At 41.5% G+C, this 27,962-nt stretch overlaps 2 protein-coding genes across 4 annotated transcripts in view; one reads left to right on the forward strand and one right to left on the reverse strand.

Moving 5' to 3' along the window:
- Positions 1–27,962, forward strand: part of syne2b (spectrin repeat containing, nuclear envelope 2b) — a 121,491-nt gene that overhangs the window by 84,145 nt on the left and 9,384 nt on the right. Inside the window, exons 95-113 of the mRNA XM_067480370.1 lie at positions 69–221; positions 323–493; positions 612–767; positions 918–1,061; positions 1,467–1,637; positions 3,100–3,236; positions 3,313–3,517; positions 5,500–5,682; positions 6,112–6,210; positions 6,841–6,995; positions 7,080–7,227; positions 7,306–7,400; positions 7,593–7,824; positions 8,519–8,713; positions 10,405–10,521; positions 11,776–11,931; positions 13,619–13,777; positions 14,557–14,723; positions 23,755–23,917. Coding sequence (XP_067336471.1) covers positions 69–221; positions 323–493; positions 612–767; positions 918–1,061; positions 1,467–1,637; positions 3,100–3,236; positions 3,313–3,517; positions 5,500–5,682; positions 6,112–6,210; positions 6,841–6,995; positions 7,080–7,227; positions 7,306–7,400; positions 7,593–7,824; positions 8,519–8,713; positions 10,405–10,521; positions 11,776–11,931; positions 13,619–13,777; positions 14,557–14,723; positions 23,755–23,917 — 3,006 coding nt within the window. The remainder of the gene's footprint in view (positions 1–68; positions 222–322; positions 494–611; positions 768–917; positions 1,062–1,466; positions 1,638–3,099; positions 3,237–3,312; positions 3,518–5,499; positions 5,683–6,111; positions 6,211–6,840; positions 6,996–7,079; positions 7,228–7,305; positions 7,401–7,592; positions 7,825–8,518; positions 8,714–10,404; positions 10,522–11,775; positions 11,932–13,618; positions 13,778–14,556; positions 14,724–23,754; positions 23,918–27,962) is intronic.
- The window catches only part of LOC137101675 (estrogen receptor beta-like), a 35,587-nt gene continuing 35,204 nt past the window's right edge, over positions 27,580–27,962 (reverse strand). For all 3 annotated transcript variants that reach the window (XR_010911089.1, XR_010911088.1, XR_010911085.1), the window contains one exon: positions 27,580–27,810. The gene's annotated coding sequence lies outside the window, so the exon portion shown is untranslated. The remainder of the gene's footprint in view (positions 27,811–27,962) is intronic.

The raw sequence follows: 27,962 nt of genomic DNA on the forward strand, positions 1-27,962 counted from the left end.
TCCATGACTAAATGTAAAGGTAATGTAAATGTTGGTGAACTTTGACCTCATCCTCCCCGACTCCTCAGTGGTGGATGAAGGTGTTGACCCAGCAGGAGGCGCTACTGGAGCTGCAGGCCTGGCTGAAAACTGCTGAATCCCTGCTGGAGGAGCACTGCAGCAGAGTCAATGAAACATCTTCCACTAAGCCTGATCTCACACAGTTTCTAAAATACTGCAAGGTAAAGTGAATGATGAACTGCCACAAATACCCTCATGTGTTCAGCCAGTGGTAAAAGTCTTGGTCCTGGTGGACGTTTGTCTGTGCTTTGACTCTCTTCAGGAGTGCCAGGTTGAGATGTCAGCCCATCAGGCCACACTGGACTATGTGAACCAGCCGTTACAAGCCGGTGGGACTGAGGACGGCGAGCGCTACAAACACAACAAGTTTGCAGAGGAGCAGGGATGTTTGAACCACCAGTGGCTCACTCTACAAGAAACCCTCAAATTTAAGGTCAAAAAAACAAATGTCAGAATGTGGATACATGCAGTATACATACGCTAAAATCTTCAAGTCTAATATTGTTAACTTTTTAATAGTTTGACCTGCTGAGGGTGTTTGTGGTGTTCAGATTCAGGAATGGGAGCAGCATTTGGGGAACAGAATAAAGCTGGAGGCCCAACTGACACGGATCAACAACTGGATCACAGATCAGAAGCTCTGGTTAAACTCAGCTGAGACTCCATGCAGCCAGGCAGATCTGCGGAGGAGCATCAACACCTGCCAGGTCAAAAACATCAGTATGAACATTAGGACCTCGTTTGCTACTTTGGGTTCATATTTTCAAGTGTAACCTTGAAGCCTGTTGCAAAGAAATACTGTAAAAAATAATGAAAACCAGTCAACACAAATTTAAATCTACTGCTGTCCACTTCAGGACCTGAAGGAGAAGATCATGCAGAAGTCTGCAGCTCTTCAGGAGTTGAGAGACAAACATTGTGATGCACAGAGAAACAGCAACTGGGATTTTATCTCTCAGACAGATAAATGCATCCAGGCCTGTGCAGCTTTGAGAGGACAGGTATGTGACATTAGTACAATGTCTTTCAGCAGTAAAGGTAGCTGTCTGTATTGCTGCTGCGTTACCAAATAGTGGCTCAGGGAGGCATACGTATAAACTCTGTGGATTGGTGGCACTGTTGTCCGACCCGACTTTCATGGGTGTTGTTGGAGTCACATTCGTTAGAGGGTGAATGACTGTGGAGCCGCCTTGGAAGCGATGGAAGAACTTAAGAGTTTCATAAAGGGTGTCTTCATCCACCTCCTTTGTTTGTCTAGTCTGGTACAAATCAAATTCTTAATGCCACATTAGAGACATGGCCTTCTCTGTCCAGAAGGTGGACATTGCTGTCTTTAAAGGAGTGATGATTGTCTTTCAGATGCAAAAAAGTTGTGTTTGAACTGGTCTTGTTCTTGTCTTTCACAGAACGAAGCTGTCAAACTTAGGCTGATTCAGGCTCAGAAGCTCTGGGACAGTGTGGAGGCAAACCTGAATGAGATGTTGCTAAGAACAGTGACAACATCTCAGACTCTTGAGTACTACAGCAGCCCTCAGCTCTGCCTGCAGTCACAGAGAGATGTCCATCAAGAGCTGCAGGTGGGACATGCATGTTTCTATTTTTAAGGATGGAGCATGTCGAACACAGCCTCTATATGTAAATTAAAAATATTTTTCTGTGTTTTTCACTTGAATAAATTGCCACAGAATTGCTGTTAATTAGCAGGGACTGTTGGTTTTCTCAGTTAGAAACTTATGTAATTACAAAAAAAACCCCTCAAAGTCCGTTTATACCAGCCTTGTTCAGACCGCGTGGTCTTTTATAACATCTTTGTTTACTCTGTTTGCTTTATGGTTGTAGAAAGAGCAGGATTAATATTGAAATAGATCAGGGGTGGGTGGATGCGTCGGAAGCAGGGCTCCTCATTAACGCTGTAGTTGCACCTGGCACAGTAAGTATTTCACCTGAGGCACAAAGAAACTGAGCCGCGTGCATTCAGTCGGTAAAGGTGAACTAGAGCGCGAAGAAATGCATATTTGTGTCCTGACATCATTGTGTATGAATTTTTCAAGAGCGAGGCCAAGTGTCCCCGTCTGCGGCAGAGACGGAGCGGACAGCTCAGGTAAAGTCAAAGTTCCCCGGACGACATCAGTGCTCGTTTGGTTACCGGTGTAAAAACGCTCTTCGCTAACTGCTTCCTCCACCTAAAGCTGGAAGTGTTGAAAAGCTGAATGTAGCGCATTGACTGCAGCACAAATGTGGGGGACAAAATAATAGGAAAAAACAGTTTCCAGCCAAATAATCTAATCAACCTAATATCAGATTCTACTGTAGCAGCTATAACCATTTGTTCTGCTCTTGCAGACGTAGGTACAGAAACAGGTTAACGTAGGAAGTGGATTATTTCTATTAAAGCATTTCACTGCTGACATGATGGTGACTATGAAGTGATTCAGAAATCTGTCAATAATATGAATATGATTTTTAAAAAGAGATATTTGAAATAAAATAAACTAAAGTGTTTACTGTATTTTATACGGGGTAATTTAGCATCACAGTATGTTGATTAGAGGGTTTAATTAATGCCATGGATGTATAGATGTGCTGCATACTGCATGTTGATTTGGCACAGTTTTTATTTCCACCGGGCTTGGACAGCTGGGGAGGGGAATGGGCTGTTAGGGGTTCAGTGTCTTGCCCAGGGACACTTTGACATATAGCCAGGGCCGGGGATCAAACCACTCACCCTGTGGTCCGTGGACGACAGGGTGAGCCTTTACCAACTGAGCTACAGCCGCCCCAATGATCATACGTATAACACGATATATACATATTTAAGTATGTAAATCGCTGTATTTACGTGAAGATGTAAATGCAATGATGCTTCCCAGCAAGTAGGATGTAAGATGACTGTGTTCACTGAGCAAAAAAAACGAACTATGGGAGCAGTTTAAGCAGAGACCAGACAACATGATGCTCTGTAAGCTCTGCTAATAGTTTTATATATTTTGCTGTTGAATTTGCCTCTGATGATTGACTGTGCTGTTTGTTGTTTTGAAGCAGCTTCTTCTGGAGAAGACACAAGCTTCAGAGGCAGAGTGGGATGAAGGGACTCAAACCATCTCCTTGCTCAGAGAAACCATCGGCTCTGCTGCAGCCACCTTCCTTGCAGAGCAGCTGGACAAACAGAGAGACAGGTGACAGATACATCTGGACACACACACGTGACACAAATGCACAGAATCTCCTACACATTTGTCTTCTGTCTTCCAGTTGGACTGTAGTTTCTGGACGTGTGGACCAGCACCTTCAGAGGAGTCAGGGCATCATGCAAGTCTGGGAGGTCTACACCCAACTCGCTACATCTTTCACCCATAGGCTGAGGATTCTACAGAGTGACGTTGCATCTGCTCTGGGTGGAACCACAGGAGAGGACAACACTGTGGAGCAGGTCATTGTCAAGATTCAAAATGTTCAGGTAAGGAAATCGACATTCAGAGAACATCAGAGCCTCAAAAACAGTTTATGATACTATGATAGGTAAGCTGTGTGGTACACAGGAAGCAACAGAAATTACATTTAGAGAAGTAAAAATTAAAGTCAACAATGCCAAAAACCCAACGTGAATAGTTTTGTTTGTTTTTTTTTCCCTTTCAGTGACTCATCTGTCCTTCTCCTGTCTAGTTCTTTCTCACAAACACTCTGTAGCAGATGCATTTATGTGACATTTGTTTTGATTTCTGAAAGCTTTTAACATAATGTTGTTATTCCATCTGAATCTGAAGATTTAACATAAGCATCTGAATCTTTCACCCTGGAGCCGAAGTGATGCTCAGCCTTCATAACAAAACTCTGCTGCCAATAATGACTGAGTTAGTTGGCCTAAAGAAAATCCCTTTCTATTATTTTTTACAGTGATTCTTTGTGTAGATATGTGTTTACTTTGTTTCCATCCCAACATCCACCCAACATTAATTCTCGACCCCAACAACCCCAATTCAAAATAAGTTGGGAGGATGTGTAAAATGTAAATAAACACTGAATGCAATGTGAATCAAACCATATTTTATTCACAATAGAACATAAACAATATATCAGATGTTGCAACTGAGACATTTTACCATTTTTATGGAAAATATCAACTCATTTTGAATTTGATGGCAGCAACACATCTTAACAAAGTTGTAAAAGGGTGATGTTTACCATTGTGTAACATCCCCTCTTCTTTTAACAACTGTCTGTAAATGCTGTGAAGTGAGGAGACTAGTTGCTGGAGTTTTAGAGGAATATTGTCCCATTCTTGTCTGATGCAGGATTCTAGCTGCTCAACAGTTCTGTTCCTTTGTTGCTGGATTTAATGTTTTATGATGCACCAAATGTTTTCTATTGGTGAAAGGTCTGGACTGCAGACAGGCCAGTTCAGCACCCGGACTCTTCTCCTGTGAAGCCATGCTGTTGTGATGGATGCAGTATGTGGTTTATCATTGTCTTGCTGAAATATAAAAGACCTTCCCTGAATGAGACGTTGTCTGGATGGAGCATATATGTTGCTCTAAAACCTCTATGTGCTTTTCAGCACTGATGGAGCCTTTTCAGATGTGTAAACTGCCCCCACACCATCAGAGATGAAGGCTTTTCAGCTGTCTGCTGATAACAAGCTGGATGGTCCCTCTCCTCTTTAGTCCACATGGCACAGTGTCCATGGTTTCCAAAAAGAATTTAACATTCAGATTCATCTGACCACAGATCAGATTTTTGTTTTGCCTCAGACCATTTTAAATGAGCTTTGGCCCAGAGAACGCAGGGTTGTCTGTGAATGATACAACTTTAACTTAAATTTGTGGACTTCACAGGGAAATGTGTTCACAGACAGTGACTTCTGGAAGTGTTCCTGAGCCCATGTAGTGATGTCCAGCAGCCTGTTTCTAATGCAGAGGGCCCGAAGAGTCCTCCTGATTCTCTGAAACTTTAGATATTATATATTGCTGATTGTGGGAAATGTGGCAGTTACTTTTCCAGTCTTTTGTTGCCCATATTCCAACTTTGAGATCAAATTCAAAATTAGGTCATATTTTCCATGAAATTGTAAAATGTTTCAGTTTGAACATCTGATATGTTGTTTATATTCTATTGTGAATAAAATGTGTTGATTAGATTTCCAAATCATTCCATTCAGTTTTTATTTTCATTTTACACATCGTCCTAACTTTTCTTTGAATTGGGGCTGTTTTTACAATTCCTTGACCCTGATTTAAAAGATAATTTAACAGATATTAAACATTTTGTTTAGTCTATCTTTAATTGGTTTTAACTAGATTAGCACATGTAAAATACATTCAAGTGCCTTGTTTGCTGCTCTGTTTATAGAACAGAGCAGTTTCTATCATTATTTTCTTAGTATCTGTTGCTTGCAACATGCAAGCCTGCATTCCTGATTGTTTCTGTCCACCACTGCCACAGAGTCTCATTGAGAGGACAGACATTTTGCAGTCTGACCTGGAGGGGGTGCTGGAGGCCTCCAAGAACTTGATTGACCACCTGGAACCCTCAGCTGCAGGTCTGGTCCAATCAGAGAGGAGGTTGTTTGCACGCAGTTTCTTGCAGCTCAGCCACCGGACACAAAGGAAGCTGGGTCAGCTGCAGGTACGACTTCATGAAAACTTGTTTGTCAAATTTAGCAGAGTCAAACTGGACTTTGTATTTAATAGAAGTGAGTACAGTGAGATTTGAAGAAGAGAAAGATTTTATTTCAGGACCATTTTGATATAAGCTGTTAGGTGAACAGTGACAGTTGAATGATGTGTTTCTGTGTGTTTGAATAATTCAAACTTTTTACTGCAATCTCCTGATTAATTTAGTTCTCTGTAACTATTTACTGTTTTATAGCTAATACAACAGGATGTTATTCATTTAATTGTATTTTGCTGAAGCACATTGTCTCGTTCTCTATGTTGCATGTACAGTTTACTGCGCTGCCTTCAATCTAAATTTGTTTCCTCACCTGCTACATAAGTGTCACAGTGACCTATAAATTAAAACCCAGTTGGTTTTGTGACATGTGTCTACTTGTAGGAGGAGCTTGAGCAGCTGCATGAGTTTGGAAACATCCTGGAGTCACTGGAGCAAAACCTGGAGCTTTGGCAGCAGAGGCTGGAGAATGCAGCGGACCAGGTGAGACTGCATGAATGGGGTTTTATGAAAGACTGTAGCGCTGTTTCTTGATCTTTTAGGTTAAATAGTATAAATAGGATTGTTTTGTATTATTTAGGTTTTCAAAAGTCAGCATATTTTAAATGTGTATTGAGTCCTAAAAATGTATTTTCTCACACTTGTGAAACCTATTTTGAATTTGACTTTAAAACAGAAATTACTAATCAGATTCTTCAGGAATTAGGTTTCTTTTATTCCACAATTTGAAAGCAGACCTTGTCTTCCTCTGTCCTGTGTCAAGATACAAAAAAAGTGCCTGCAAGGTTCATGTTCTTTTGAATCAGGAAGAGGTTTCATAGTTCTAATGCAGTTTTAGTTGTTTAAAAGCTGACTGTTAAGTTTGTTTTAAGAAAATGTCATTTTCAGATCTCAATCGAGTTATTTAATTTTTTTGCAACTATAGTTTAGTATTGTTTTCTGCTATCTGAGTTGAGAAATTACCGAATATTAAGTGAGGAAAAAGTATTAAACTTGGTAACAAATCTAAGAAATGTGCGTAACATGTTTAGGTCCCCACCTGCTTTGTCCTGTGTGTAGTTGCTCAGACTGTTTTGATCTCTCTGAGTCTGAGGTGCCATCATATCTTTGCAGTCTGGTCTCCTGGAGCTGAGCAGCCTATCTGCTGACCTCGATGTACTGAATGAACTGAGCCGCAGCCTGGCTTTAAGTAACGCTGCAGCAAGTCGCCTGCAACACCTCAACCGCAGCTGGGCCGACGCCTCTGCCAGAGCCGGGGAGACCTGCAGGTCAGCGGACTTAATACAAAATATTCAGAGATAAAAGGTGATGGAGCCTTGTTTACTGACAAGTTTGTTTTTTCATGTGTGCAGTCAGCTGCAGACAGAGGTTCTAAGGCAGCAGAGCTTTGAGCAGAAGTGTCAGAGTTGGATGTCTTTCCTGCAGAGGATGGAGGACAGTCTGGCTGTGGACGTGGCTTCTTCTTACAACGGCCTCAGACAGCAGCTCTGTACACACAAGGTATCGACCATGATTAACAGACGCGCAAACCAAAAACACTCCAAACACACAGATCTAAATGGATGTGTGGTGTTTTAGCGGTTTCAGGAAGAGCTCTCCATTGGGCACCAGATCCTGCATTCAGTCATCACAGATGCTCTTCAGCTGCTGCAGAACGGAGAGGTGGAGGACAGGTAATTGTAAAGTATCTCCATTTAGTGGATTAAAAGAAGTATATTAGATTTATTTCGTATTGGGTCTGGTCATCTGTTTCTCTTTTGTTACTATGTGGATATTGGCTGCATTGGGTTGCATCTTACTCCAATGCTTTGGTTTGGTCTGCCGATATGCTAAAAGACTGCACTTACATGTTCTTGTGTTCACAGGAGTGACTTTATTCTCAAGTTGGCCCAGCTCAGAGAGCACTGGCAGGGGGCTGTGCAGCGGGTGGACCAACGCAGCTCACTGGTTGAAGGGCTGGTGAAGCATTGGCACCTGTACAGGCGAAGCCTGAGAAAGCTGCAGAAGTTCCTGTCGGATACACGGACCCTGCTCCCCACTGCTGGACTGGCCCAATGCAGCCTCCAGCAGCTCCAACACTCCCTGCAGGACCTTCTGGTGAGATCGTCAGCAACAAGATTCAAATATGATTAGAGAGAACAAATAAAAGGAGAGACGTTTATGTCATTTCATTTAAGACAGTCACTTTTTTAATGTACCAAAGCACAAAAGCCTCAGAAGAAAAAAATGTGGTTTTTATCATGCAATACACAGACTTCCAACATAATTCCCCTTCTTAAATGCTACTTTTTTATATAGTTTTACTGTGGTTTTTGTCATGAAAAATGGGACGTTGATTGTTTTCATTCCAGGTTTTGTGACGTAATTACCACTGGCTTTCTAAAACTGTAAATGAAGAGGTGAAGTGGTTGTTTGTTTAAAAAGAAAAATTGATAAAAACTGGTCTTTACCACTGACAGACACAAACGGGAAGATAAGAAAACTGAGGTTGTTTTGAAATAAAAAGACCAACACTGTTGCTGATTGCATTTACAGCACAAGAAAGCCACAAATGATTGGGAAGATCCGTCTCATTTTGATTCTTTTTGAACCTTTGATTACTCTAAAAGAAGACGGAGGAGTTTTGAATTGACTGAGTGAAGATAAAGTAACTAGATGTTTGCTTTCCATCAGCTTGTTCCATCAGCTAGTCGTTAATAAAAACCAACCGGCTGGTTACATTTCTCAGTTCACCCACAGCAGCAGCACTAATCGGTGTGTTTTCGGTTCTGCTTACCATTATTTTTAACAGCACACAGAGCTGTTGTTCCAGAGATATCAGTGCAGCTTCATCCACACGCTGGAGGTCGGCCGACGGCTCTTCTCCATGGGGGACGAGGAGACCCAGAATCAGCTTCAGACAGATCTGGGAAACCTGCAGGAGGAGTGGGACAACCTCCGCAGCCTGCTGGACCGTAGGATAGAGCTTACGGAGGCCATTCTTAAGGTACTTTCTCACAACCTGTGTACTTATTGAGAAGCTTTTTAGGAACATCTTATGCTGTAGATGTACTTTACCTCAGCTCACTTGAAATGTTTGGATTTGATTAAAGTCTTAACCACTGACTTGTTTGTTATAAGTATAGTATTTTTCTGTCTACTTGTCTTAATTTGTCTACTCTCTTTTTTCTTCCTGCTAATTTAATCTAGACTCTTAATGGAGCTTAACATGGTTTTAACTTCTGCACTCAATCTTCCTATTTGAAGCTTAGCGGCCAAACAAGCATTGCAGTACTTTGTGTAGTGTAATAACATTTTATGAGCTAAATAATTATTAACTTTAGCCAAAGGAATTCTCAACTGATGATAAACATTAAGTTTAACACATTTATTTATGGAAAAATAATACAAATTATTACTGTATGCTGCCCTAGTGGTTATGGTAATTTGCAGTAATGCTTTCCTGCTGAAGATTTCTACACTGTCTGTTTTTTTTTTTTTTTATTAGTGTAAACTAAAATACAGCTGCATTGTTTTTACATTAATGTTCATGACATTTAAATGTGTCATGTTGGTCCAGTAGTAGTAAAGTCAGCTTAAAGTTTAGTAAAGTTTATGCACTGACAGCAGCACAATTACACAGAACAGCTTAAATCTGCTCTGTTTGTTTTCACTCTAGGGGAAATGTGATCACCTCAGTAATGTGTAGTAGAACAGTTGAATAAACAAAGCCTTGAATTCTGTTACATCAGGTTTGTGCAGCACATCTACCTTATTTTTCTTCAAGCAACCATCATGTTTTTTGCTTGACAAGAATAATGCTGCCTGAAGATTTAGTTAGGTATATAAATCTTTTAGCACATTTTAACATTTGTTTGTTATTTTTATACATAAGACTGGAGGCTCAGATTCCACTGGATTTACAAAATCGAGGAGATTTAAAAAAACAAAACAAAAAAAAAACGTAATCTGTCTGGCAGTCAGAGTAATGGAGTCATGTGATTGAAGGACTTTAATTTTAGTTTTATTAAATTTGACCTGTAGAGTCAAGTGATTCTAGTGGATTATAGAAATTATGCAGCGTGGGCAACATATTCGCTTATAGTGTCATCTTGATTTTAAATGCATTTAGCTTGGGCTGTTTGATAAGAAACAAAGGAAAAGTGATTGTATTACTCCCTGCTGCACAGTTGTATTGCAGCTTTCTGCTGTGAGTAAAACACACACAAACAGTTGATGCCGCTGAGTGTTTGGACAGATCTTGTTCCAGAGAGTGAATTAACTGTTTAGTCTGTTTCTTATGTATAAAAATAACAAACAAATGTTAAAATGTGCTAAAAGATTTATATACCTAACTAAATCTTCAGGCAGCATCATTCTTGTCAAGCAAAAAACATGATGGTTGCTTGAAGAAAAATAAGGTAGATGTGCTGCACAAACCTGATGTAACAGAATTCAAGGCTTTGTTTATTCAACCTGAGCACCTGTCAACTGCAGAGTCTGCAGAGATCTGGCCAAGAGCAGCAGCGTTAATCCAATCCACTCTAATTAGTGACAGAGGATGTGTTTAGGAAGCGGGTAACAAAGGGGTGTGATGGCCGTCATTCCTTTCTCAAAGCCCATCACCTCCTTAAGAAAACACTGCATTGATCTGTGTGATCTGTGAGTGAGTGTATTTACGAACTGTTTGTGTCTTAGAACTGGGAGCACTGCGGGGCCGGACTAGCAGACAGCATGCTGCAGCTAAAAGACGTGAAGACCAGACTCAACAAATCGATGCCAGACTGCGACGACGAGCTGCAGAACAAAAACCAGGTACATTTGAAAACACCTGGTGACACGGATTTCCCTTATCTTGTCCCCTTTTATGCCTGTGAGACGTATTGGGTCTCTAAAGGTTTGCCTTTTGGAGTAGGTTGAAATGAGAGAGGATTTTCATCAGTGGCACTGGTGAGGTGTTTCCACGGTCATGTTACAAACATAAGAATCATTTTCAGTTTTAATGAAAATGAAGAAATAAAAACAAAATCACCAAGTTTGACCAAAATTTTAAAACCCCTTTAATTGTAAAACATTGCTGTATTCTGTCTACGTACAGTGCCTTACAAAAGTATTCATGCCCCTTGAAATTTTCCACATTTTGTCATGTTACAACAAGAAACATAAATGTATTTTATTGGGATTTGATGTGATAGACCAACACAAAGTGGTACATAATTTGCACATCTAGATTCTCAAGTGGATTCAGGTCTGGACTTTGACCTGACCTTTCTAACACATGAATATGCTTTGATCCAAATCATTCCATTGTAGCTCTGGCTGTATGTTTAGGGTCAAGTCTTTTGCAGACTCAGGTTTTCTTCTGAGATTGTCCTGTATTTGGCTCCATCCATCCTCCCATCAACTCTGAGCAGCTTCCCTGCTGAAGAAAATCATCATCCATCACTTCATGATGCTGTTTGTTCACTAATGTTCTCTAACAAAGCTTTAAGGGCTTCACAGAACTGCTGTATTTATACTGAGATTCAATTTACACACAGGTGGACTCCAGTTACTAATCAGGTGACTTGTGAAGCCAATCGGTTCCACTGGCTTTTCCTTAGTGCTATCAGAGTAAATGGGGCTGAATACAAACGCACGCCACACTTTTCAGATATTTGTAAAAAAAATACTTTACAATTATGTGCCACTTTGTGTTGGTCTATCACATAAAATCCCAATAAAATACATTTATGTTTGTGTTTGTTTCCCTTCTGACACTATGTGCCAATCACTTAATATTAAAAAGAGAGCAAAGCCAAATTTGAAACTGGTTTGATTCATAACTCATCCTGTCTGAATTATCAGAACCTTAAGCCTCCACCCCTTCTTCAATCCCCTCCCCCCTTGCCCGTCACCACTCCTCTGGCCCAGCCTGCAGTCCATGGCCCTTAATCCCCACTCTGGGCGGGGTAGAAAGACACAGAAAGGGCTCGGGCAGAGAGACATTGGTGTGTAGCTGTGAGAGAGCGAGCTGTGAAGGCAGTTCCTGACTGTTTGTTGGGGCTCTTGGTGTGTTATGGTATGCAGGAGAACGAGGACTCCCTGGACAAGTGGGCTGAGAGCCTGATGCACCTGAGGACCATGAAGACAGATCTGTCCCAGTACATCATTGCTGACGATATCCTGCTGCTGCAGGAGCAGGTGGAGCACCTGAACTGCCAGTGGGAGGAACTCTGCCTTAAGGTGAGTTTGAGACTAACTGCAAGTCTGTGTAGCTTTAACTGAATGCGTTAACTGGCTTTTGGTTTCACAAACCAAGTTCTAAAACAAAGAGTTACGATGGTTGTGTTTTGTGACATGAGCAGCTCAGGCAAACTACTCCGGGTTTAAGAAACGGTTTAAGGATAAAGTTGGTGCTGAGGCTAAAAGGCCAAAGGCAGAAACTTTAACTTGGACTTCATGTGCTGCACCACATGTTCATGTTCCTTTTTTATTTACCACAGTTTCTTTGGCTGTTTTCCAGTCGGTGTTAAAAGTCCAAAAGCCCTTAATGAAGAGTGAAGTTGGTAAATCTTTTCGGCCACAATAGGAGAACAACAGGTCTTGGCGGGGGGCTGTGAGGGGCATTGTGGGAACAGAGGAACAGATGGTGACAGGAGAGAAATGTTGTCATGAGCTGAGAGGCTTCTGGAAGAAGGGCCTTTGTATTAAAATGAGTCTGGGGGAGGGGGGTCACCATTGGCTTTCACTTTTTACTGTTTGTTTGTCTACACACAGAGCTGATGTTTTATTTGTCATCAGCAGCTCCAGTTCACATTACTTAAGTGGCTGCACTACAAGAGGTAGAAAATTTAGGCTGCAATATATTTGCCTAACATTTAGGTTAGTCTTTATCTTTGTTTAATGAGTGCAAATGTAGTTTCCGTGGAATGTTTCTTTCAGGAAAGAGTCCACAAACAGCACCAGGCTGTGTACTGATTTGTGTCTGAGTGGCCACATGATGAGCTGGAAACCAGAGGAAGAATCTGTTCCCCTGAAAATAAACAATATTTTTATCAAGCCTATAAAACAGTGACAGAAATTTACCGATGAGGTCAGAGTTGGGATGTTATTTTTGTTGTGTGTGTGTGGGGAGGAAAGTGGTTCGGCTTGAGAGGAATTGTGGTCTGGCTCTGTACCCAAAAGCATGAAAACCTGAACAAAGTCAGACTAATCGGAAACAAGGATCTCAGTGAACTCATCTGCACGTGATTAGACCTTTTAATGCTGTAAGTCAACATGTTAGACCTTTCCAGGAGACAATTCCTCATATAGGCAGGCAAATACACAGTATCTTCAGTTACCTTCTCCTGTGTAGGGGTTGAGCTGGACCCATTTGGTGTCAATACGTGCCACTGTATATGTACATATATATGGATGATTTTTCACTTATGTTTGAGCCGGTACTGAGTATATTTTAACTACTCTGAAAGATGCATAGCTGCTTAACTGAGCTGTAACTAATGACACTTTTTACATCCTACTCCTGCAAACACTACATCACTGGTTCTGTCACTGGTTGGAGCCGCTCTTGGCCCAGTCACATGGACACCTTTTGGAAGCATAGCTGGTTGTTTTGTTAGGTCAAACCTGTCAACATGACCTTAATGTCATTAATGAATGTTTCGATAAGATAGTGATTCATCTGAAAACAAACTGAGCTACTAATGTTCAGGGAAAAGCGCAATAAACCATCTTCAAAACTACATAATACTCCAAACATTGATGCATGATTTGTATTGTTTGGAGCTTTGGTTGTAAAAGAAATGTTACAACGTCCGCATTAGCTACACTAGCAGCACAATCATTCTAAAGTATGTGTAGTCCACAATACTAAGCATCTTAAAGTAACAAAACGTATTAAAAATTGTTCTAATCCGCTTTGTGTCAGGTGTCTCTGCGCAAACAGGAGATTGCAGACCGTCTGAACGCATGGATCATCTTCAATGAGAAGAACAAGGAGCTGTGTGAGTGGCTGACACAGATGGAGAACAAGGTGGCTCACAACTCTGACCTTAACATAGAGGAGATGGTGGAGAAACTCAAGAAGGTAGGAGGCTGCACCATGGAAACGCACCTGTACCACACTGGTATTCTAACAACAATAGAAATGGGTTGAAATGACTTCAGTTTTTTAATTTGTATGGAGATGCAATGTATTATGGTCAAATTTGTGTTGGGGCATGTTGCCCAGTCTGGCAGTGGAAGGACGGTCTGGGCTTCTCAAAAAGCTGTTAAAACCCCCATAACTGTTAAAAAGGTTTATTACGTAATTTATTACGGTGTGTTTGGGCGACTGTGGCGTAGGAAGGTAGAGGGATTGTTGGTTTGATCCCCGACTTCTCCGGTCACATGTCGAAGTGTCCTTGAGCAAGACACTGAACCGCAACTTAGTTGCTTCCAGTGAGTGTTGGCCAGCTGCATAGCAGCTCCCCCATCGGTGTGTGTATGTGTGTGTGTGTGTGAGTGTGAATGGGCGAATGAGAAGCAGTGTAAAGCACTTTGAGTGCCAATAAGTAGAAAAGTGCTATATAAGTGCAGACCATTTACCATATTTAGTGCGGGGTGGTGGGTAGAGAAGGGGTGTAGATTACACCTCTTTAGGCTCCGAAGCTTTAAATTTAGTGATTTATTTTTTTCTCTCTTTAACATGGACTCTTGGCAGACCCGACCATCTTTGATTTTAGTAATTTTTCTGTATTCACCCACTTTTCACATTTCTGGTTGGTAGGACAATATACTGTAAAGCCAACCACGACCTTGAAGTTTGTTTTTATAAATTAGGGAAAAAACAAAGCATAAAAGGTTTTGTCTCCGTTTCTCTCTCAGGACTGTATGGAGGAGATCAACCTGTTCAGCGAGAATAAAACCCATCTGAAGCAGCTTGGAGAACAACTCATCACCGCCAGCAACAAGACAAAAGAGACGGACATTAATGACAAGCTGAAGGACGTAAATGACCGATGGCAGCATCTGTTTGACCACATAGATGGCAGGTAGGAACAAAGCAAGTGGCTGTGGGAGGAATGAGCAGTGTCAGTATTTCACTGATTTACATACAGTAACAAGTCAAGATTAACTGCTGTGTCGAAGCTCAGGTCCTTCAACTTGGTAAATATTGAAGACGCTGTTTTTGGAGGAAAGACGACACTCAGTGGGTTTAGTCCTCATTATACAAAGATGTTTTTGTGAGAGACACTGAATATGGAAAGAGTTAGGTTTGTTTACAAGGATAAGTAATGTCATTTGGTTGGTTGTTCAGCACAGTACCTCTATCAAGTAGCATGCTACTATAAGCAGGAATGTAATTGCTTACTCAGTAAATGGAATTGATATTAGTGCCTCCATAATTCGGGGATGTGCAGCATAACATGAGTATTCATGCCAAAGCCCAGCTGAGAATAACTACAGCTGTGCAGGTTTATCACTGATCTCAATGGATTAAAACATATGTTATTAGGATAAACTTCTGCAGAAAGGTTTTGCATTTAGTCATTCATACAATTGAAGTAAGGAGAAAAAGCACAGTGCTAATCAGAAGACACAAGGGCAAAATGTTTTTTTTTGTATGGGGAGTTACAGAGTTCTGTGTTCAGCTCTTTGAATATTGACAGTGAGGCTGCTGAGCATGCAAAGTTTAGGAGCTCGGTCCACCATCATTTCTCGTTCTGCTTGGTCTCTTTTGTTGTGTAGTGTAGGAACCACCAGACACTTGTTTGTTAGCACAGTGCAGTAGGGACTGTAAGACCAGGACAAGGGAGAAAAGGTAGGCAGGTGCTGTGGAGAGGATTCGAAGCAGATGTGGGCGGCTACTGGGAGCCAGTGCAGAGATCGGACCGTGGCGTTTCATTTTGGTTGATCTAAAGTGAGGTGTGCTGCAGCTTTGTGGTTCGTCTGGAGACGTTACTTTGTAATTGCAAACTCTTTTTTCTCTGGTGATCAATAACCACAAGAACAGGTTCCCTTAGAGTCTGGGGTAACAGCAACAGCAGTCTTGCACTTTGTACGTTTTAACAGATGCTCCTTCCAACAGAAACCGCTGTTTATTCAGTCCTACTCAAGCAACGGAAATCTTTGGTGCAACATAAGGGTAAAGTTAGAGAGAATTTTGTCGGACCGCTTCTCTGCTGTGTGTGGCTGAGTTTAAACTGCGAGACGATAAGCAGCACTTAAAGATACTTTTTCCACAAAATGTTACTTTGTTCTAACCGTAAAACCCATGTTGATTTCCTCCAAAGTTCAGCATGTGCTGCATTCTCGGTTTGTTGCTTGTTTCCTTTCTGTGAACAGGAGAAAAACAGAGCACAGCTGTTATTTCACTGTGGCTGCAGATTAAAGTCAGAAGGCTCAGAGCCTGCAGAGGATAGCGTGATACTCTTATTAATCCACAAATTGCAAATCTCATTCCAACACTAAAAGGGTCGGCTGCTGCTATGGAGGCAGCTGCTGAAATGTCCCTGAAATCACCTGATTGCCACTTTACTGCTGATCGACACAAGAGCAGCATCAGCAATGTGACTGATGGCTGCAAGTACAAGGTGGACGTGAGCGGTAGCTCGTTTTATGCTGCCTGTTCAAGCTGTGGGTGTTGCAGCATATTGCCATTCTGTTTCAATAGTATTATCTGTCTTACAGGGGGGAGGTGGGGTTTTAGTAATGTGTTGTGGCCTGCCACCAGCATAGCTGGTAAGATTTATATTTCTGAATGGCAGGTTTGATCATGTCCTGCTGCCTCACAAACGCAGGTGAGGGGTGAGAACTCGCATTGTCTTCAAGCTACATTTTAAATAGCAAGAGCCAGAGTCAAACACCTGCACACCCTCCTCCTCCTGTCGGCATTCCACTGGGTCCACCGAGACTGAGAAGACGGTCAGTCTCTCCTGGAGGACACTGCTGTTGTACTCGGTTGTACACATGGTGTGTAATCAATGAAGAGCTGCATTTCACACCTTTGAGCACCTGGGCAGTTACTGCGCAAAACCGGCGGGATTGTCGGTGTGTTGCGTTGTCATAATCATGAGCCTTTCTCTCTGATTTTCAGAGTGGTTGATGCTTTGTTACAGCTAAGGAGCTGACGATCAGAAACGTACGCAGCGAATATTCTTGTAGCTGTTTAAGTTGAGCAGGAATACATTGTTATTCTTCCCATGAGAGGTGGCAAGACGTAAATGTTTATTTTTCAGACATGAGGACTTGGACATTACTTAATCGATAGGTTAAAAGCCGGAAAGGTGACACTTGAGAGGCTTTAATTTGGCTTCACAGCAGTTGCTAACCTTGTTTAATATTTCGTGCCATCCTGCTTTTTCCAGTGATACCTGACACAGATTATTAAGTTTTCTCCCGCTTTTCATTGTTCAGTGATCTTGGCTGTTGCAGCTACTGCTAAGTGGTTCTTGCTATTTTATAAGGATCCATAAATGGAAAATGCTTCTGTGTGATTGAATATTTCCTAAAACTAAACACAAGTTTAATGCAAGGTGCTCACCTGACCCACTGGTAGCAATTTAGGGTTCAATGTCTTTCCAAGGACACTTTGACACACAGCCATGGGGGAACAGGAACTGAAGCACTGACCCTGTCATCTGTGGATTACTGTCAGGAAAACAGGTTTTTCACTACAAATACTCCTGGGTCAGTAAGTTTAGTTCGGGAAGAGCCACTTTTGTCTTCACTGTTTAATTGGTGCCATACACTGAACTTTCCACCTACTGTCTGCTTTAGTTTGAATCTTGAGAATTTATGGATAATTATGTGTTCTCACCACTAACAAGGTTGATCTCTCACAAACAAGCATTATGTAATAGATTTTTTTTTTTTTTTACCCGTCTTCCTCCTCTTCAGTAACTAAAATCACCGTGTGTGTTCTCACTGTGCAGCAGAAGGGATACAGAGTGGTGGAGTGCTCAGACAATATGGTACAGTATCTTTAGCAAACAACAGGCCAGGAATCCGACTGACATTTGCCTGGTGATGCTGAAAAGACTGTTTAGTGGACAGTATGTAAGCTCATAAAATCCCCTGAAGTGAGTCAAGTGTAGGACAGTGGCCCATTTCCTCTGAGCCAGATGAGTTAAACCAGTGCAGGTGGGGGGTGGATGTGGCTTATCCTCCATGAGAACGATTGACTTAGATCTGCCATATGGTGGCTGTTTAGTGATCCTGGCTACTTGGCCTCTCATTACGCTCTGTTTGTTTGACACACTTAAATTCAAGTGAGAAGTTTTAGCATTAGGGTCATTTTAAATATTTAGCTCTGTTTAATTACTTTAAATACAATATACAGATGCACACACAGTCTTGTATCTCACAAGAATGAAGCAACATGCAAGTTAAATACTTGGCTCCAGTTACTTGACTCTACACCAGTGTATGACCAAAAGGTTCCTTTCCCAAAGGATGTTTCCATGTTTTATTTGTATCTTTTGTTTCTTTTTTATTCTAAGCACTTCAGGAGCTGTTGACTGAAGGAGTACAGAAGATAACTGCCTCTGTTTGACAGTGCAATCAAAATGAATGTGTCCTTTGTGACTCGGATTTCATTTCAATTTGACCTTTGATAACTATGCAACAATGGTTGTGCAGTATTTAACATTTTTCAAAGCAGAACATGGATTTTTTCTTTTTCTGCTTACAAAATGAATATCACAACAGAGGGCAAAAACTAAAAACAACAGAGAGGGTGAAGCCATGTCGGCCTGGCCGTGGGGTTCACGGTGGAAAAGGGCAAGGGTCTTTATTATGACTGACAAGTTGTTAGTATAGAGATCTGTTCTCTGTCTCTAACAATAGATGAGAGCACAGGGTGGAGAGGGAGGATGACACACAATAGTGGGTCTGCCCTCCTCCCTCGCCATCCCCTCAGGGACTGACCAGCATAACAAGGCTAAAGCCTGTTAATGAGCTGCGGCTGAGGCACGAGCCTCTGGGCTGTAAAGGAATGTGGAGTCGTCACACTTTTGATTTAGTCTTTATTATACCAGAGCCGCAGAAAATATATTTATTAGTTCTTCCAAAAGATGCTGACTGAAGTTGAGGTTAGAGCTCTGTGCAGAACACTCAAGTCCTTCTATATTTGTGTACTGGAGTATTGAGGTTTATCTCAGTAGTGGCCCAGACCATAAAAAAGGCTCAGGATCTAATGTTGCAGACTGAAGTGAGGGGGTCAAAACACCCTAAGAAGATAAATGTGCAGCGTCTCTTTGCATTGCATTGGCCTTTACAAGCTGCTTAACGTGGTCAAGGAACCATTTCACCATTGGCTGTGTTTAAATAAATTCCACATCCAGGTTGCTTGGGAAATCTGGGAGCATGTTTCCATACTCTTAAGAAATCCACATACACATGCAGCAGACTAGTAATCAGATTTTTCCACTGTCTGCTCACTGATTCTAACAGTATATTGATAGAAGATTCTGCTGCCTGACTTTGTTTTTGTGGAGTGTGGAGCAGACTGGGAAGTAAAAGACAGTTTGATGAACATGACGCTTTGTGTTGTTTTCAGTCTTAGTTGGACTTTGGGTAGATTTTGATTTAATAACAAGGCGACATCTCTGTGCGCTATTCTCTCAACTACGCTACTTTCCCTGTCTGCAGCCCTTGTTTCTGCACCTGCACTTTTTACAGGAAGCTGATTAAAAACCAAGGTTTCACATGTACAGTTAAACTCTAACCTGGTTAACGGAGTTGCATGTAAATACACCAATTGACATGTGCATGAGTTTATGTTTCAAATCAGTCAGAACAATTTGTGGTGTTTAGAATGGAATCAGACGGGTGTGATGTCCCCCAGCAAGTCATTCCTCACCATCAGCTTTCCAACGAATAAAAATGAGAACCTGACTATAAGTAACAGCAGTTAGTGGATCTGTTGCCACTGTCCTGCTGTACTGTATCACAAGTTTGTCTACAGCTAAGTGAAAAAGTTTGAATCCCCTTACATCGAAATTTCAAAAAGAGTAAAACAAAATGTTTTTTCATCAACATGATATTCAATTCACATTTGGCTACTACAAATACTCCTTCACAATCACAAAAGTTCGAAAAAAGTACAAAAAAGAAGAGTGAGTGTACAAAAAGAAAGATGCAGTAAAATAATAAAAAAGAATATTGACGCAAAAGTTTGCTTCCATTTTGATGAACCCTCTAGGTAATTAACTGCTTGATGAGCAGCACCAGGTTTGGTAAATTGGCCTTGGACTTAAAAATGGCCGGTGGTTAGATCTTCAGGGCCAGTCTCAAGCAGTTTGCTGGGAGTGTGAAAAACAATGGGACCAAAGGTAAATTAATTATTAGTAATTTGCACAGGCTCGCTGATGTTTTGGTGGTGTGTTCGCATCAAGCACTGGAGCTCTGCATCAAGCGATAAGAAGTATGAATGCAGGCCAGAATCAGGTGATTTTGAAGCGGAGCCTCCTACCATTAGTGAAAAAGCTAAAAATAAAGAGGAACTTTTAACAGGACAATGACACAAAGCAAAGTTTGCTCTGGAATGGTTTTATTTTTGACCTCCACAGTCTCCAGAATAAAATATAATTGAAAACTTGTGGATAAGTTTAAAGGAGGCTGAACATGGTGGGCTACCAAGCAGTCAGGTAAACTTGGAACAATGCTAACATGAAGAATGGGCTAAAATGACACGTCGGAGGACACAGATGGATTTGTGTTACCCTCATACTAGCTGAATGGGCATTAAATACATATTAAAGAAAAAAACGTTTTATATGGAAAAAAGAGTAGAACAAAATAAAGGGAGGACTCCACTTTTAGCAGTGATGCGCACGAGGAGCTGATTCAGAGTTGGTGACCGTGGCGTCACTCAACCTTTGTGTGAGTCTCGCCTCACTAAGTTATGGCAGATGACTCTTCACATTTGACTTGCTGAGGGATTAGATGCGTTGACACTGGGACCACTGCTTGTCTTTGTCCCACTAAGCAAACCGGTTGCTCCGTCACCCAGCCCAGCAGCTGCCGTCTGCTGACACGAGCTATTGTGCGGACAGGCCTTCAGCCTCGGGGGGCCACGGTCCTCTCTCCTCTTTGTCTGATTAAGATGCGGGTGAGGCAGATGTTTTTTCTTCAGAAAAACAATGTAGCCTTCCTTTTTTAAAATGGAGAGACATAAGAGACACCTATGTTCCATAAGCTATGGAGCTTTAGATTTATATTTGCTTGAGTTCTTCCCTCTGTTCTGACTATTTACGCCTTATTCTTCTGGCTCCTCCACCTGTTGTAGCCCAAACCTGTCCTCCCCATTCAGCCCTGTGAATATATTACTTAATCTTATTGCTCCGAACCCCAGGCTGGTTTATTCGAAACGGAAAGAGACGGCAGATGGAGATTTTCCAGTCTGAGGTTTCCTGCTGGGTCTGTCTGTGTGTTGGTGGTAATGTATCCAATAACCGTAACCGCAATCGACAGCTGCACCTGTAATCTGCTCTAGACCTGGACTAATTTTAATGGGCTTCTGTCCTTCTGTACGTAGTGGATTTGCAGTAGTAGGATAGTTCTGTTGTTTTGTTGTTTCACATCCTGCTGTGTGCTGCTTAAGTTTGAAATCCAAAAAGACTATAAACTAACCTGTATGCCACACACCTGCTACTGCAGTAGCAGTAGTAGTAGCAGCGGGGTCCTCTGTGACAGATGCCAGCGGATATAATAATGTGAGCTCTCAAAAAAAGGAGGACTGTGTTTATTAAAAAGAGAGAGAAAAGATCTACCACAAACCTGATTAGACACAAGAAAAGACATTTGAAACAGTTTTTTACCAGTTGACTTACAGAAAGTGAGTGTTTTTTAATGCCATTTATCAAAGTAAATGTCAAACATTCTTCTAGCTTCCTAAAAAGTTTTACGTTTTAAAAGTAAATTGAACACATCACTGTCTTAACCCGTGATGCATTTTTGCATTATTTGATGTTTTTTATGGACAAAATGCAAAAAAAAAAAAGGTCAGTTATAACCCACTGAATGTATATTTGAGTTCACTTCTCACTGCATCCAGCTGTTTGTAAAAGCTGGAAGAGGAGGAGAGAGGGGAGGAGGAGGGAACAGGCACAGAGGGGAGGGGTTCGGGGGGGGGGGACTGTTAGCTAGCGGATGAGCCATCGCATGGACTAGCTTCCTCACAGGCACGTAAGTACCTTTCTCCCTGACCTGGAGCCCCCATCACGCACCGCTACACCCGGGTAGCGGGAGGCTATGGGGGTAGACGAGTCAAAGGGGAGCAGATCGGGTCTTTTGTTAATGTAAATAGAAGAAGCAGGAGGAGAAGGAGGTGGTGGTGGTGGTGGGGGAGAGACGGGCAAGGAATAAAGGGGGATGGGATGGGCTTTGTCGATACAGGCACGTAAGCAGGCAGACACACGCCGAGTCATTTGGAGCAAATGCAATTCAGCTGCAGTCATCTCGTGTGTGTCGGTATTTAGACAAGATGGCAGCGTGGGCAGCAGGTGTGTGTGTGTGTGTGTGGAATCTGAACTCTCCGCCCCTCTGTACTGCCAGGTCCTCACATACTGTAGACAAATGCAGCTGTGACTTGATACCTGAATGCACATACAAACACGTGCTGCTGCATCAAGGGCCAAAGACGGGACCAGAGCATCCTCTGCAGCATCACTACCTAAGACTGGCAGACAGAAGTTACTGTGATGTGTTAATGTTATAATGTAAAATTTTTAATAATTACAGATTATTAATACTGATTAAGGACACACCGATTCACTGAGACCTGTTGAGGTGTCTGATGGCTCATGGTACAGTGAGACACCTCACACCTGGAATAACGTGGCCACCATTTAATTTGGAGAAATTAATTTAAGAAGTTCGCACAGTGATTTTAGATTTTCAGATAATGTTCTTCTCTCTCAGGATAAATGGCTTTTCATTCAGTTTAAGTGTTTTTTTACCAAGCTTTTTTCAGCAGACGGCAACAAACACAGCTCCATAGCTTTAAGAAATAAAAATTCTAATAGTTTGTAGTATGAGAGTTTGTGGTAGTTACTGTGTTTTGCATTGTTCCATTTGTTTAATCACCACCTGTAACCTGCTGTTATGCTGTACATATTAGTTTTCACATAGCAGCATGTTAATATGCATGTTGACAAATTAACACCGTGATAACACATTGATTGCGACTGCTACTGTCAGACCTCATATAAACAATGGATCCCAGTGTTAAAGTAAAGTGCTACATGCAAATGTGGATCATAAAATGTGCCCCCAAATGGAAAAGTTGTGACAGAACTCATTCTTACTGGCTGCTGTCACATGACACTGCATTGTTTTGGCTTGTGCACAGGAATGAGCTGATGTAGGTCAGTGACATGAGAGCTGTCTCCCTCCCCAGACGCCTCCCAGCTTTCAGTCACATGTAGGTCAGCCGGGCTCCTGTCGTGCCGTAGGCGAGAATGATGGCAGCCCTTTGCAAACACTGCGATAACCCGCCCTCAGTGGGAATCTGTGGTTTACAGCTAAGCGAAGTGCTAAGGACGGCAGGGTGACTGGTGCGATTCTCGCTGTGGACGGCCGTGCTCAACATTTCTGCGCTGCGACTAGGGCTGTGTTCACACTGCATCTCAAAGTGTTCCACTTTGGAGATTCTCCCCTAATATGAGGCATCCAGATGTCTTTCCAAATAGTGAAAATTTGCATGGAGTTGCTCTTCATTGAGAGGGTGTTGAAACTTGAATTACAAAAGCACCAGCAATGAGAATAATGATACTGTTGCCTCACTATTAGCTGTGTTTAAGGAACATGGTGCATTTGTCACAGAGGCGAATACATGCTTTTACACACACTGTAGAGAGTTTCCAAACAGCAGCAAAGTGTAGGTCAGACTGAGGTAAACGAAGCTCTGTGTGTCAGTGCTAGTGTGGCCGCATGTCTCCATCACCTTAAATTAAATGTTTAGACCCCGCAGCAGGAATTTTGTTGATGGGGCCATGTTTGTTCTGGCGGCTGATGATCTTTGAACAGCCACACTGCAGCAGCTCGCTGTTTAACGGGACATTTTCTTCTCTCTTGTAGGGTGAGGAAGCTGAAGGAGACACTGGTGACGGTGCAGCACCTGGATAAGAACATGAGCAACCTGCGGACGTGGTTGTCTCGTATAGAAGCGGAGCTGGCTAAGCCGGTTGTCTACAGTGTGTGCCACACTGATGAAATTCAGAGGAAGCTAGCTGAGCAGCAGGTGGGCGAAGATGCACTCATTTTTAACTTGGTACATGGATTTGAACCAGTTTATTGTACATATTAACTGTAGCCTTTCTTAGTTTATGTCTGGCAACAGTTGGAGGACTTAGATGGACATAAGAGTCACAAGGTTTAAAAACAGTATGTGGATGTAAAAAAAACCCAAGGTGTATTTTTCTTTCATTGCCCAGATTAACCAGTCAGCAACTTGAACAGTCCACTGTGCTGCGTTCACACAGAGATCAAAAGTCATTTGTTTGCTCATAAGTGAATTCAACTCTAGCGACATCATCACTTTTTAACTTTGCCTTGACAGATTAAGTTGGATGTTAACGCTCAAGACAAAAAGGCAGCACTGTCGTCGCTCTTTGCTGCCGTTTCCTCAACTTTTTGTCCTATTGTGCTCGTGTGCTTTAGAGCTTCTGTAAATCAGAACGTGTTGACTTGACTTGGGAAAAGTCAGAAAACTGATTACCTTACTTTTACCAAGCAAACTTAAAAAACTAATTTAAGTGAAACTGTTAGTCCATTGAGGTTTATTGTAGCATACTTTGTAGAGTAATTACTTAAAGTAAGTTTACTTTAGCTAACTTGATGAATTCCTCTAAGTACCATAACTTTGATATTTAAGTAAACTGACCACAAAACGAGAGAAACTATTTCTATAAACTTTTTTCTTTCACTTCTTCATTTGACATAAAGAACTTTTAGCTGTAGCTCTTGAAGCATTTGGTAACAAAATCTGCAAGACTGAGGGCGTCTCCCACTGACTGTGTGTCTGGGTGTGGGGTGGGATGGGTTGGTGTGGGGTGGGGGTTCACCCCTTATCATGGTTAGCATTCTTATTGTGAAAATTAACATCTTACACTAAGAGCTGAAGGACGTTTCCGCTGTGATTGCTTTTTCAATGCATGCTGGGAAGTCTGCAGGGTTTCTAAACAGAATTTACACAGCACAGTTTGTTTATTCAAATAATAATTAGCCTATGCAACTATATACACATTAGGTTAAACTGTATAGGCTTGAAAATATAAAATATAAAAAATAAAATAAAAAAAAAAATCATTTGACTGCTGGAAAAGTGAAAGTAGCCAGAATTAAATCCACTTAAGTACAGATGCATAAAAAAATTGCAGAAGTACAATAACATAGTACTTGTATTTCATCACTTTCCACCACTGCTGCTCAGTTTTATACATCAACTGAATAAGAACATTAAACTCCGCACTTTTGATTAATAATGGGTGAAATTGTTTACGCAGTGTAAACCAATGTGTTGTGATTTTACTAAATACAACATACTATATAATACTACACATTTGTGTATTTAAAATGAACAGGATGTGTGTGTGTGTGTGGGGGGGCAATGAGTGATATCATTAAAAGTTGAGGAGAAATGTGAATTTCCAGTGGGAGAAAACCCTGCTCTCTAAGTACTGTGGTTGGACATCTTCCTGCTAACATGAGAGCTCCTTCCTCTCTCACTGGTGACATATGCCTGCTTTTAAACCCTCTGTGTTATGGTCACCCTGTAGTCGTCTGAATCATAATAACAGAGGAGTGGAGTAATGTGGGCTGCAAAGTAAAATCTCAGCACGGTGCACGAGGGATATTTGTGAAGGAGGAAGCCGTCACACTGGGCTGAGAGAAGGTAAATGCACTGAGAGGCAGTACTTTGAGGGTGGGCCATAGAAGAAAAATGGACTTTAGATGCTTAGTCCATTTGTAGGCTGCTGCACTGCTACTTTTCTAGATGGGGAAAGTTCCTGTTTTGCAGGTTGGAAGGGTGGAAAGCGAGAAATATCAAATATCAAACACTTTGTGCTGTAGTTGAGCAATGAACAGAATAAACAGATGAGACAATTGGAATCTACTGTTGATGGAAATGTTTTAAAGCACCTTTGCATCCTCAGTGTGAAAATGGGGACAAACCAACTCTAAATGTAAAATAATGTTGTCTACGTGGGGTGGAAGACAGCTCTTCCTGTTCAAAAGAGCAGAAAAGTTTTGCCAAAACACAGTAAAATTTCCACACAAACAATATTCAGTTTTTTAATTCAGTTCCGGTGCTTGTTCCCACATGTGCTCTGCAAGACTGTACTTACAGAAAATGGCTTTTCATTTGACCATCTGGACTAAGGCTGCCATTAAAAACGAGTGGAGTTCTGAATATTTTCTTTTGTTCCCACGTTTTAAAAGAAACATTTTTAAAGTGTAAAAAGTCTCAGTAAAACCAGAACAATGTGCGGGGGGGGAAAAAAGTGGTCGTCCTGCAGGTGGTCCTAGTTCTCCACTGTAGGGTGGACGTTTCAGTTTGGGCAGTGCACATAATAAATGCTGCATTTGAGCTCAGTGATGTGACACGTTACTCACAAATACAATAATTAGCTCTCAGTCCATAAGTATTAAGCTGAGACTATGCTGCAGCTCTGTGGTGCTGCCATCCCTCTTTATACGTCACAGTTTGTGCATCTTCAGCAGCTGTCATGAAACCGGCGCCATGAAAGTTAATTGTGAGTGAGCACAATGTTGCATGTGAACATCTTCATGATGTTTGTTATTCAGCGCAGTAACAGCTCGTGTTCAGTGTATTTCTCACTCAGCTCCTCTACCTGTTCTTTCTGTGAAAAGGGGGGGGGAAAGGTGTGGAATGCATTTTGTTACCATGGCAACTTAGTCCTGCCCTAAAGTTTATAGAATAAGCTGTACTGCAGCCCCTCTTTTAATTCTGTGTTTTGGGTGAAATCACAGGTCTGAGTATTGAGCAAATACAACCTCAGATGAACAAAGTGTGAGGTGTTTCTGCTGAAATGTTGTATGTGTCCACGCTGGTCTCATCTGTCCATAGGACATTATTCCACATGACCTGTAGTTTGTTCGGATGCAGTTGTGTGAAGCTCAGTTGTGCTTTCATGAGCGTTTTAAACAGAAGATACTTTCTTGTATTTGTGCTGTCATGGAGCATTTAACAAGCTCCGTGAGGCCTGTAGCTTGTGAAAAACATGTCGGGCACAGTGATATTTTTTCTTTCTTTCTTTTTTAAATGGTTTCTTAAATCTTATTCTTGTTTGATAAAAGCTGGCAGTTAGGAAACGGCTGCACGGTGAACGTTTCTTGTCAAGAACAAGGGCCCTCTGAACATTTCTGTGCTAGTTTTATGATGGAATTTGTGGTCAGATCACAGGTGAATTCTCTGGACAAGTGTTAACAGTGAAGGAAAATAAAACCTGCTAACCGTTTTCTCGTGGCTCAAACTACTGAAGGATTAAAAAAAAAAGTATTAATATATACAAACAAATCAAACTTAATGTGGAGGTGTTGCAAGAGAGAGGGAGCCAGGTTGTTTGAAGGAAACTTCTCCTAAAAGGCTCCAGCTTTCTCCATTAGTAGCCTGACATGACTCCTGTGTGGATGGGCCCTTTAAGCCTTAAGTCACCATGGCAACCCAGAGAGTGGTAACTTTGAACACACTGGAGCAAACAAAAGTGCTGTCAGGATGTAGAGAAGGAGCTACACACACTCTCACACACACAGTCCCAATCTCCAGTGGGAACAGTAACGTATCATAATATAAGTAAAATAACTAAATAAAGTCTTTATTTAAATGTGATTTAGATGAACACAGTCATTGTTATGGCTGCAAAAACATTTCTGAAACTAAAGTGCATTTTGAATCTTTAGAAAAAGCTATTTTGCTTTGAAATGACTTTCGTGGCACCATTTTGAAACATTGGTTTGCAAAAGTCAGAATAAAGCTGTATCTATTTGAGTAAAAGCATTTTCATCTTTGCCACTTGTATTAAGTTGTAGTAAAGTGAACACATTGGAGTTCTGAACAACAGCGCTCACTGAAGACCTCACAATGGGCTCCGGTTATCTTCCCTGTGTGGCCTGTGAAGAAGAGAAAAAAAGTGCAAAATGAACAAACAATTCATCCCATATTGAAAAATGCAGTCCTGTCAGCTCTTAGTTGAACAAGTCTCAAAGTTCACGATTTTTAAATCCTATGGGCTTTATCAGCTAAACCCATTGGTTCGCTTGTT

This window comes from Channa argus, chromosome 16 (genome assembly GCF_033026475.1).
Source record: "Channa argus isolate prfri chromosome 16, Channa argus male v1.0, whole genome shotgun sequence".
In the NCBI taxonomy this organism is placed as follows: Eukaryota; Metazoa; Chordata; class Actinopteri; order Anabantiformes; family Channidae; genus Channa; species Channa argus.